Raw genomic sequence first — 12,770 nt, 5'->3', positions numbered from 1 at the left:
ATATATATATATATATATATATGAATATGAATAATAAAATATATATACATATATGCATACGTATACACACTCACACACTCGTTATATATACGTTACATATTTAATTATATTTTAATACGTATACGTTATGTACATTTTGGATAAATGTTGCAGAGCTTCACCAAAATTTATATGCTTTATTCTATATATATTTTACTGTGTGGAAGATATAGATTTATTCAAAACGTGTGCAAAGAGAAAATAAATTTCTTAACAATCAGGTACAATCTTTTGCACTTTTGTAACTCTAGAATGTAACTGTACAATAATTTTTATTCGCTTTAGACTAGCTTTATAATTTCACATCTTTTTTAGCTTCTTATTTAATTGTTTTGGAGAGATTTTACATGAATACATAAATATACAAATAAAATAATATAATTTGTAAATAACATAATGTAATATATATATATATATATATATATATATATATATACAATTTAAAATGCATATAATAATAATATGTACAGAATGTTTTTTAATTATATGTCGATAGTATCAATACTCAAGTAGAAAGTGGACTTAGAATCTAGAAAAGCAAAAAAAAAGTAGTTTGTTTAGAATTTATTTTCTAATTTATAATAAGTTATGATGAATTATGCAACTCGGAAAGAAGTACACACACACACACACACACAAAGTAAACATCTCTTTTGCTAATACATGCTGAGGCATATGATTATAAAACTTAAGATACAATACGTATCAGTAAATATCTGGCCACATCATGTCGTTATCTGTGAACAATTCGCGCTGTATCTGAACATAAGTAAGTATTTTGTTACAATTGTTACAAATTTATTTAATAAACACACTTTTTTCCTATGATCTGTATAGTTTACATACATAATTTACGCAAATGTGTTATTTGAAAAAAAATACAATTATTATAGTATTAATATAATAATATTATTATTGATTTATTATTGCAACGATTTGTCAGATTTAAATTTATACTTGTTTGGACTATTAATGTCTTTATTGTACAATATTTCCTAGTCGAGTAATTTATTTAATCTCTTGTGAAAAAGTTGTGTGTGTGTGTGTGTGTGTGTGTGAGCGCGCGTGGAGCGGAAAGGAAAGAAAGAAAGAAAAATTAATTAATTTCTATCAATATGAGTACAATTGCCTAGCATGGTCTATGTTATACAAAAATCTTTTAACAGAAATATTTATCATTAAATTTATAAGTAGAGCTCACAATCAAATCACAATACGTGCCATAACATGTGCGCGGCTCGCTATTGAACACTGAGTGAAAAAATAGCGATACAGATCGAATTATGATCACCTTACTATTTAATAATAATTGCCGTTATTGTTCGCTCAGCGTTCAATGTGAAAAAGCAATGCGTTGCGCATTTTATGACATTCATTCGAGTTTTACTTATATACTATAACTAATGATAATGGAAATTATTGTAGTATTGTCAAACAATATCTGCAATCTGCAATTCAAAATTCAATTTTACGGAACAAATTCTTGGCTTATTGCGATTTCTCTTAATTCGTATAGTTTTTCAAAATTATATTAATTGAGATTCTTTGACATTTTATACAATTTTTTTGCAATTATAGTTTATTGAATTATCGAGCCAGACGCGAAAGAAGTTATATGGATCTTTTCCTCTATATACATACATGAAAATGCAATAAATTTATTTTTATGCCACAACGCGCGTTCAAGTATAACTTGCAATTAGTAAAATATGCGAAAACAATTTTTTTTAGTTTTTTAGTTTTTTTCTGCATCAGTAAATAAATGTAATCTAATCTACATATGTTATATACTTATAATATTCTGTTTTCAAAAAGGATATGAATCTAAATAAAAATTTGAATTATGACAAATGATAATTATCGATTATTTCGTAATAATTTATAAAATAAAAGAAAATTTTTGGTATGTTTTACGAACTGATATCGTCAATAACGTTACTGTTATTCGAGTTGCCACATTGACATACTCGTTTGAGCGCCAGTTAGAGAAATCCATATAATTTCTGTCTTGTGACATCGTAATCCAACACAACAAGATCGCAACAAAAGTAGTGATATGTGAGAGTTGCATTTCATACATGTTCTCTTGGTGAAATATAAAAATATCGAATATAACGTCGAGTATCAAGAACATTTTTTTCGTGTAAAAATTAATCTCCGTACGCACGTGAATAATATAATCTCGAGGAAAAGATTGCGCGGCGGATTGCAGCAATTTTCATATACAATTTTTCGTCATTTGTATATAAAGAACATAGTCAACCACGAGGGTTCAGGTGCGACTCACGCGACGCCGCGCAATCTGCGATATTGCGATAACGTGACGAGATTCGTTCTATATTGAAATTCCTCTCTCGTGTATCTTGTTTCACTCGTTGAGAGCCTCCGAAATAACCCCTTTAGATTTATCGAGATGGAACGTCGTGGTAGAATTCAGGCCTATCACTGTCGTAGTGGTAGTCTCACTTACCGTAGACTCTCGCTTTCGATACGGATTCGACGGCTGACACAATCTGCGATCGATGACGAAAAGAGAAGAGAATCAAAAAGTGACAATTGTCGTGTAAAAATCCAATTACAAAATTTCATTCATAAAATTACGAAATTGCAAAATTGCTAAATGTGCCAAAAGTGTAAATTAAGTAAGCGAATTAGCAAATCGATAAGAGTTTTTATTTCGCAAAGCTAGTAGCTTTTCCAAATTTGACTGTGACTTTGATATTGATTACTACGTTGCGTTAAACAAGATCAATCCTGTTACATCTTGTGACGCATTATGCACACATATATGAAGAAATTTTTAACATAAGGTACGCGTGAAACGAGTACCTTATGCTCTCCGTTCTTGAACGAGGGGACCAATTGTTATAATACCTCCGGCGGGTGCCGAGATTTCGCGTGGTGCTCCATCGTGCGAAATGATGCCTAACTGTATTCTGCACTTCAGTATTGAGAAAACAGTAAAACAGCGCCACAAAAAATCCCTGAAAAAAAAAAACAGTTTATTTATATTTTTGATCGCATGAGGTCATTTTTCGTCCTGATGAAAGAATTTCGAGTTAAATCGCCCTCTCTCATTTCTAGAAAGTCGCTCGTACGTGTATAAATAGATATAATATATATGAATTACTGTCCTATTACCTCCGTATTTTATCTCCGTGCTCGATAATTGTCCTCGCGTTTTTGACGCCCTGCCGCGATTTTTTTTTGGAAAATAAGCGAATTTATCTTTCAAGTATTACGCTGATGGTTAATGATAGAGTCATAGTTGATTCGGCCGGAGCAACGAGTTCATAAGCATCGCAAATTAGCAGGATAAGTAAGTTATAGAGTTAGAGACAACGCGCGGACAATTAACAATTAACTGATTAAAATCCAATCAGAGTTTATTCTCGAAAACGTTCGACTGTGATTGGTAAATTTGCTTATCGCTCTAATTTAATCGCTAATTACGTGTACGTTTTTTAAATGGCTTTTACCTGCGAAGAAAGTAGAATCGCGCGCGCATAGGAGAATGCACTGGCTACTTGACCTTCGGTGGGCCCAGCTATAACTAGCACATACGTCACTCCTAGAAGTGGTATCAACACCAAGAGAGCTTTACTGGCTTTTCGATATTGCTGTGTCTCCACGTTGTTAGAAGACCAAAGCTTCGTTATCAGCACCTGCAAAGCATACGATGTATTGTTATATTTAAATCAATTTAGGGGAATGACAATAATATACTAGCTTATATAGTTATAGCGTTACTCGAATAAATGTGAATGTCAGCTCTACTTTCGTACTTATTTCAACGAAATTTTTCTTTATCATCCAACTAATGGGATTATCCAGAAATTTCATCTCGAAAGTATACGTTTTACGCTTCTAGTCCTAAGATACGAGACTAAATTATAGTTCCAATGCGCGATTTCGCATCCGATACATATACATTTGACGACCGTTTCATCCGTTTATCGCGCTTCTCTCGGCAATATAAACTGAATCACCGATTGCGTTAAATTGAAACATCCGTCGCGTATCTACGCGCTGTTTTATTCGTTCACTGTCAACAAATATTTGTTTTAGTTTTCATTTCGAATCAGAAGAGCACCCATTTCGGATCAAATAAAATCGACATTTACATCGCCTAATTTTCGCCTAATTATTGTTCGAGTCGATACAAGTTGATTTTTCCTGGCATCAATGGATTAACAATGTCTTTCCAATAAAAATTACAACTATAATAAAAGTATAGGTAATGCATTAAAAGTTTAAAAAATGCAGGTTGCTCGCAATTAATTATCATAAATTTACAATACAAACAAAAAAATGTTTTCCTGTTGGTGAAGATTCGAGGTCGCACGCAATCCGTAATAAAAAAATGTCCAGTTAGGTTTTAAAAAGTGAATGTTTATAAATGTAACTATCCATGTATTAGTGGCAATAAAGTAGACAGTGACAATTAAAAAAGTTACACATATGAATTCTATCACGTATTGAGACTTGTGAATGTCAGCAAGTGAAACGAAAAGAACTTGTCAGTTAAAAGTGACAGTTATAAGTTCAACTTTATTTGTTAACAATTTTCTAACAAACAACGTACGACGGCTCAATACCCTTTACAGGGTCAGGTGACCTTAACAATATATGCCAAGGTTATGTGCCTAGGTCATCGAAATTGCTTCGTATTAAAGTTTATAGTACATGCAAGAAAAATAAAATGTAAAAAGAATTACGATAATATATAAAGACACACACACACGCACGCACACACACACACACACACACACGCACGCACGCACGCGCACACACACACACACACACACACAAAGTAAAAATTTATCTTATTATTTATTAAACTGTACTAACATGATAGAGAGAAAAGTTTTCTCTATGTATATACATATATATATATATATATATATATATATATATATATACATATATATTATATTAGTACAGTTTAATAATAATAATTACTTGTTTAAATAAAAGTCAAATGCCGAAATTGTGAAAATTATGCCAACTTGCTCCGGTCTTCCTTATCATTCTAATTGTAAGATTAATTCTAGCGATGTACTCACCCGCATAATCATGAAAAGGAACACCATGTTCACTGCTAGGACTATTACAGCGGACGCTTTATAAAACCAGTCATAAGGATGTGGTATCATCCAGGGACAATGTCTCCAGAGCGCCACTTCCTGCCGACATGGTGTTTGTAATTAATTAATGCATAGTGTTACGATATACATATGTATGTATATTACTTAAGCTTGTAACTAAATTAGATAGGAACAAATTCGATTCTCTCCTCTCATACAAAGGGCATCATAAATGTCTTAACATTTACAAATGTTTTCCGATGTTTCCTGATGTGCACTGTTATATTTCGTATTGTATATTAATATAAATATATTTAAACTAAATAAATTTTTAGTAATGCTAAATGCGATTTGAAACGGATGCTTAATAATAACTGTGTGAATTGTACAATTTCTAGTTCAGGTAAACGCCGAATATTTGTCGGTCTTAAAACACAGCTCCAAACTGAATCCGGACTACGTAACACATATATTGATATTGTCACAACTAGATTGACAAGCAATTTAATAATTTTTGATGCCATTCAACATCTTATTGAATCCTGTAATAACTAATTTACCTATAATAATTTTTCAGGCGACGTATAAACAAATTAATATAAAACCTAATCAAGACCATGAAAGTTCAAACTAGATAAATTTTGAATAATTGTCAAATGCAGTCAGAATTTTGATGCTTAATATGTAATAACTATGTGAAATCATATAATTTCCAATTTAGATAAACTGCGCACCGAATATTTGTCGGTCTTGAAATAAGCTTTAAACTGAATCCAGAATATATATAATATATACATACATATATCAGAATATATATAATATATACATACATATAATAATTTCATAAATATAATTTTATATATATATATATATAAATATATATATATTTGCAAACCTTTAATTTTACATGTTATACATATCTTTGTAACTAAATTCCAAATTGTAAACTTATTTAAATAAAATTTGCTTGAAATTAAACAAGAAATAAGGTGCAGTACCATTTGTGCCTTTAAAGTTTTGCAGTTTTGATGGAAAATTCTGTTTTTAAGCTTGCAGTTTAAGATTATAGGGCTGACATTTTTTTCATGTTCATTTATATGAGTGACAACAAATTTAACAAGTTTTCAGTGAGTATATACAAACTTCGATGTATATAAACTTGTTACTTGATCTTTCGATTTTTATTTATACATTACGCGCGATCTAATGGAAAGTCTTTTCGCAAGCGAATGATAAAAAATATCTTGATACGAGCATCGATCCATTCGAATTGAATACGTTTAATGATGCACATGTACGATGTAAAATCACCTCATGTCCCCCCCCTCCCCCCTACGTGGATATTATTCCTACCTCTTTACCTCGCAAATTTCATTCTTGTCACGTACTTGTTAGACACGACGTTAATAAATGAACGTGACTGAAATTTTGTTTGGTATTTTTGACACTGCCTGTTCATCAGTAGTCCGTTAAATGTCACTTACATCGGGAAATGAAAGATTTCTCACGCAGAAAGACAGAATTCGTTGTCAAATTCATAACGTTATTGAAGATAATCTTATTTAAATTCGTACCTGGTTAGCTTGATTCATGACATGATTCATGACTTTCTGATCTAACGATTTGGCGATTCCCCACATGGCTATTACGAGCACCGGGACACCTAGATTTATTTATCTATTAGTTTATAATTATTTATTTGTTTAATCATCATTATACGATTTACATTCTGTGAACTCGATGATTCTTTTCTTTTTTCCGCGATTCTAGAGTTATTAGTTCACTCACCCCATCCAATCACTAAGCAAAGTCTTAGCTTGATATTGTCGCCAGTGAATGTTTTCACGACCAACAGATACAGATACAAACCTATAAACACATGAAATAATAAGTGACAAAAAAATATGTAATAATATTCAGTGCATGTTTTAAATATTTCCTTGGCTAGCGCGCAGATATGTTTCTTTAGCTTAATTATTAATTTTTTAATGTCATAAGCGATCATAAGCTCTTGTGACGATACTTTTTCCCTCGACACTGTTCTGAGCAATAATATATCATGTACATTTTGTAAGAGGTATATACAATATGCATGTCGAAATATCGTATTTCCAAAATTCTAACTCTTCTAACTTACCTTCGACGAACATCCAGAAAAAATTTGTCAAATGGAAATAATGAAGAAGCGAGAAAAGCGTTACGCAAGTTGGTATATCTGTTTGCATAGACACCTGAAAATAATATAAATATCGTATTATGTGTGTGTGATAAGAGAAACACCCATTCACAATATTCAGTCAGATAGACAGATAATATTAGTTTTAGAGGAGTGTGGTATTATGCTTCTCCCCCTCATTTACATTTTGTATAATAACTTTGTTAATAATTTTTTAAATTAAAAACTTTACAATTACATGTAAAAGTGTCATTTAATCGATTCTAGATTCAATATATGTTATGAAATATGTACATTACTTAGAATGTTATTTATAAAAATGTGATATATATGACACTGCAAAATGGGTCGAAGAAGAACAGGGACAGTTATGTAGCTTTCTATAAATATTGATTCAAAAAATTGATTTTATTTAAACAAGCACAGTGTTTTGTTACAAATGTATGTACAAAAAATAAAATATTGCAGAAAATATTGTTGAATGTACGTAAATTAATATATATACGTATACGTATAAATCTCTTCCTCATGTAGACTGCTGCCAGTACTGAAAATTTATCGTACATGTAACGTGAACTATAGATTTGCAAATACAATCGATTTATTGAATACTCTCTACTTCGATGAAAACCTAAAAAAAAAATAGCATGCTTTATTATCAGCACGCTATAAAAAAAATTGCCATCGTTTAACTTTGCATAACTCTCTCGAAATGTGTATAGCCGAATAAAATGTTAAGTAACGAGAATAACTCAAGTGTATATAATATATTCTGTTATAATATGTCTAGTTTAAGGAGGATGAGAAAGTATAATATATATAATTAAATATTAAAATATTAAAATGTACTTTAAAAACATTTCGAAATGCTTGAAAAAGGCGTTATAGCAAATGCCAGTTATTGTGTATTGGTATTGGTATCATCATTGCGTAACGGTGGGCTATTAAACAAATGTTTCCATCAGTTAATCATCAGATTTCGTCTTAATAGTGGAGATATTAAGAGGGATCATATTATACATGCAATAATACCACTCTCTCTCGGTACTAAAATCTACAAATACTATTCCGAAAACATTATGTAGATCTATTACTCGCCAACTTTTGTATGACAAAAATAGAATTAATCTTTCAGAGTTTTGTTACAGAGATTTTATGGAATCGAAATGAAAATTACAAAATGCAGCTTTTAATTACGTGCAATCTGGGAGGGTGCAGTCGATGAGGATTTTTTGTGATACACAGTGACGCGCCCAGCCAATTATCCGATAGATAGGAAAGTTTTTTAGCATTCATCTTTCTTCGTTAACCATTAATAAAGAATAATGTGTCATTAACCTTCCCATTCTCTTCTTCTCTCTCTCTCCACTTTTTTCCCTCCTTTCTTTATTCTTTATATTTGATATTGAAAAGCTGAACTGATTTATGTATCGATACATAAATGTGAAAAATTATTGGCAAACTTTAATTGTTGATAAAAAAAATCATACTATAATATATCTATTGGACATATATATGTATAATGTAACTGCATGAAGAATCTTTGAATCAATTTTATATTGTCTCATCACTAATAAAGATTACCATTTGTGCATTACTTATATATAATTTTATAAAATTAAACAATTCTTTTTACTTTATCAACGATCGAGGTTTGCGAATAAATTTCCATATTCATCTTTATGTTTTTTTTCTTCTCATTTATCTCATTCTTTATGGTAAACTAATTTTAGTCAAAGCGTGATGGAATTAATATTATAACATGATAGACTGAAAGCAGCGCTTCATTAAATTTAAAATAATTTCATGCAGTATATATGGTGTGTATAATACATTAAAATTATGAATAATCAGAATCAAATTAGAGAAAAGAAATTTGAAAATCAAAGTCGATACATCATTAAGCATTGCAATTCGAGATTGGCAAAAAACATTTCTGTAATTAATATTTTGTCATAAATAAACAAAGATTCGCGGTTTAGAAAATTTTAACAAAATATAGCTAGTATAACGTATTAAAATGTATGTAAATATTTACAATGTTAACCAACTTTTTTTATTTTAACAAAAAAAGTTATCGATTATTATATTGCATAAAGAATTTACGATCATTATTGTATTGTAAGAGAAACATATAGATACATATAATATAAAATTATAAATGTTATATAAAAATAAAGAAATATTCCGAGAAAGAATATTTTTAAATATAATTTGTTAATATATACAAAATATATATATTAACTGTGTAAAATTAAGAGAAATATTTAAATAAAAGTGAGATTTATAAATACATATACATACATTACAGTGTATACATTACCTGCATCACAGTAGTCAAAATCCACGTCAAATCAGCCAGGATATAAGTGAACATTAGATTCGTGTGTATATTGTTTCTGAGGCATCGTAACTCTCTAAAAAAAAAATTATGAGACAATAAAAAATTTGACAAGCTCTGGAATATTTTCGTGCTATAGAGTTAATTTAGATTAATACGTGGTGCATGAGATATTCTCGATTAGAAAATAAATAGAAACGACAAAGTAGAATTCAACGCATGGAATTCCAAACTTTCGCGACATATGTATATTTCGTTCATACTGTCTCGACCGTTCGCTTCTTCGAATACCATTCGCGCGTGCCGTACGTACCGATACGAAGTAATAATATGAAAACGACAAGAGCACAAAAAATGGAAAATTTATATAGGAATATCGAGAATAGAAGCGTAAGAATATCTGATGGTATTTAACATCAGGAAAATTCTGTAACTCTTCTATTTCAATTACAATTAATTTATAATTCTTTTTTCCTCTCTCTTTCTCTCTCTTTCTCTCTCCCTCTTTCCATCTCTTTCTTTCATAACTAATAAATTTGATCTCGTTTTACTATTATTCAAAGTGAGTTTATAAATACAGAGAAGATACATTGTAAATAGATATTTATTACATATTATAAAAGATCCTATCTTAAAATTGCCGTGTTACCTGCGTTGAAGCCCTTGTCTTTTCCCCAATGTTTAAAAATTCATATCTTCCAAAAAAATAAAAATATCGTCTTCTTTCTGGGCTTATCTTAAAGATGAATTATGTGGTTATTTTCTAAAAAATCGTAATTTGATTTAAAAATGGCCGATTCAATATGGCCAATTAAAACGTCATTTTATTGAAAATTGTCAAAATTTGTTTAATTAAAATGTAATTTGGTATAAATGTTATTGGACTATGTATGGAGTTTAATACGCACCGCGCGCAAAGCATCATTTTTTTTGAAAATTTATTTTTTATTAAAAATTGTTAACATTTTTAACATGTTTAATTAAAATGTAATAAAATTGGTATAAATGTTATTGGAAGATATATGGGATTCAATACGCAGTTCGCGTGAAGTGCGCGCCTGTTATGTACTAGTAACAACTAAAAATAAGTTGAAAATGTGTCAAAGGCTAAAACGTAAAAATGCAATGTTTTTGTTTTGCTGGTCGATTCTCCTTAAAAACGATAACAATAAACAGGAGGATAGTAATAAACAGAAAGAATTTCAAATTGCGCTTTATCGAGACTTAACTCACTTGTAATAGATAAATATGTAGACCGCCAGTATTAGTGTAAATAAGGAAAGACTGTAGCCGATGAAATATAACGTAGTCGTGATCTCTACACCAGGTTCGATGGTCGGCAACCGCACGTCGCGGCACATGGAATAATTCGAATAATTGTCCCAAGTCCCATTCGGCCAACACCAGCGACTGGCGTTTTCTGGAAGTGCAATAGATTAAGTATAGTTAGTATGCTTCCGTTACTTCAAGAACGCTCAAAGAAAACTATTAATTCTTATATGTTATTATGAATAAAATGAGTCTATGTATATTGTGTGCGGGAGGAGAATATATACAATAATTAACCGTGTGTCTGTGTGTATAGATACGTAGAATAATCGCACCAATATGCGGCATGTATGTACATAGTTTAGAAATATAGAAATTAATAGTTTAGAAATATAGAACACGTTTAGAAATATAGAAATATACATATGTATATATGTATATTTGCAATTAATCGTAAAAAAGAAAAAAAAATAAAAAGCCAAAGATTTGACGTTAGATGTAACAATTGTGGTACGTCTAATTGATAATGTATGAAAACATACGTCAATGATTAAGAATAAACAATCTTATGCAAACGAATATTGGAAACTAATATTTTCGCTTCTCTGCGTATAAAACGTTAGCGTGGCGATGTTTTTCAATGAATTTGACACAACGCATCGTTATCTAAATACAAATATTCGGATATACGTCATATGCGCTTGAGTGACCTGAGGGACGATTTCTAGCATCCCCCGGCAATTTTTCACGATCTTACAACGGCACTAGACCGTGACGCGAATATCGTCTGCGTTGCATTATTCACAACCACAAGGAAAAATGCCGGATGAATCGATACGCGGAAAAAGAGGTCGTCCATGAAATGACCGGATGTTGTAATAGCGACAGAAGTAACCGCATCAACGTGTCGCTTTTTAATAGCTTCTTTAATCTATAATCGACGACGGTAATCACTATATACGGTGACGTTTGCTGAATGCTCAAGCTGCCTATAAGTTGATAAATTAGCTATAAAAAAGCTTTATAAAATACGATAGCTATATAGTCTTTATATTACGCAGAACATACAATATAAATTCCAACTAATAATCTCTGAGCTTTTGAGACTCTTTATGAGCTCACAGTTGACAATGTAATTCCTTTATTATTTTTAATAATGCTTCGATTGACAGTGACTCCCAAAAAAAGATTTAAAAATAGTTCGATTCGGACAATTATTTATCAATACAAATAAAAAATAAAATAAAACATTGATCATCATTTAAACAAAGTCGTATAGCAAAATCTAAATGATGCCATAATAAAATTTGATGAAATTTCAATTTAAAGGGTAATTTCTCAGCGATCGCGATGACTGTAATCCTTTCGTCATTATTAATAGCAGGTCGGCGATGAACTTGTTGCCTCGAAATAATGATCGACTACTCATAACGACGTTTTGTTGCGGTAAGTTCGCAAACAAAACTTGTTAGCGCGGCTTCTATTTATCGCGTAAGGCTGCTTAAACAATAATGAGTGGCGCGAGAATCATGGAGCGCGTCACAAAGTTTCGTAATTATTCTTGGAAATTAACGATATGCACTTTATTGGGAGTTTTCATAAACTATAAACTATTAATTTGTGGTGAAAGAACTTATATGTCATAGTTTTAATCAGTATAATAATACTATTGTAATTCTACACGCATGCGTGACTTTAAATTGCTCTATTATCATAAGATAATGTTTTGAATAAATGAATGCAAGATAGAAGTATAAGATAAGAGATAGCATGTTCGCAATTATTTTTTACAATATTCAAAGATAATAATAATAGTTAAATATATACGGTTAAATAAAAACACAGTTTTTAAATAAAA

At 30.6% G+C, this 12,770-nt stretch overlaps 1 protein-coding gene across 2 annotated transcripts; it reads right to left on the bottom strand.

Annotated features, from left to right (window-relative positions):
• Window positions 1–1,089: 1,089 nt before the first annotated feature.
• Window positions 1,090–11,147, bottom strand: LOC105454048 (diuretic hormone receptor). Of its 2 annotated transcripts, none has more exons than XM_011696375.1 (9): window positions 10,877–11,147; window positions 9,626–9,719; window positions 7,264–7,357; window positions 6,915–6,995; window positions 6,701–6,789; window positions 5,106–5,225; window positions 3,519–3,704; window positions 2,869–3,023; window positions 1,090–2,552 (listed from the first exon to the last, which is right to left on the bottom strand). In XM_011696375.1, the coding sequence occupies exons 1-9, from the start codon at window positions 11,002–11,004 to the stop codon at window positions 2,408–2,410; spliced, it is 1,092 nt and encodes a 363-aa protein (XP_011694677.1). In that variant the 5' UTR covers window positions 11,005–11,147; the 3' UTR covers window positions 1,090–2,407. The 2 variants fall into 2 exon arrangements, with proteins under 2 accessions (XP_011694677.1, XP_011694678.1); XM_011696376.1 differs by having other exon boundaries at window positions 2,914–3,023; window positions 10,877–11,145.
• Between the last annotated feature and the right edge of the window lie 1,623 nt (window positions 11,148–12,770).

Source organism: Wasmannia auropunctata, unplaced genomic scaffold (assembly GCF_000956235.1).
Source record: "Wasmannia auropunctata unplaced genomic scaffold, wasmannia.A_1.0 LD335988.1, whole genome shotgun sequence".
Classification (NCBI taxonomy): Eukaryota; Metazoa; Arthropoda; class Insecta; order Hymenoptera; family Formicidae; genus Wasmannia; species Wasmannia auropunctata.
The sequence above is the reverse complement of the archived record's forward strand: the minus strand, read 5'-3'. Positions and strand labels throughout refer to the sequence as shown.

What these genes read in the sequence shown, in the direction of transcription:
- LOC105454048 (XM_011696375.1), bottom strand. Translation starts at nt 11,004, where the DNA reads ATGTGCCGCGACGTGCGGTTGCCGACCATCGAACCTGGTGTAGAGATC. An exon ending in TTTCTGGATGTTCGTCGAAG is followed by an intron (nt 6,996 to 7,263) that starts GTAAGTTAGAAG and finishes ATGTGTTTATAG; the next exon opens with GTTTGTATCTGTATCTGTTG. An exon ending in TTGCTTAGTGATTGGATGGG is followed by an intron (nt 6,790 to 6,914) that starts GTGAGTGAACTA and finishes AAATAAATCTAG; the next exon opens with GTGTCCCGGTGCTCGTAATA.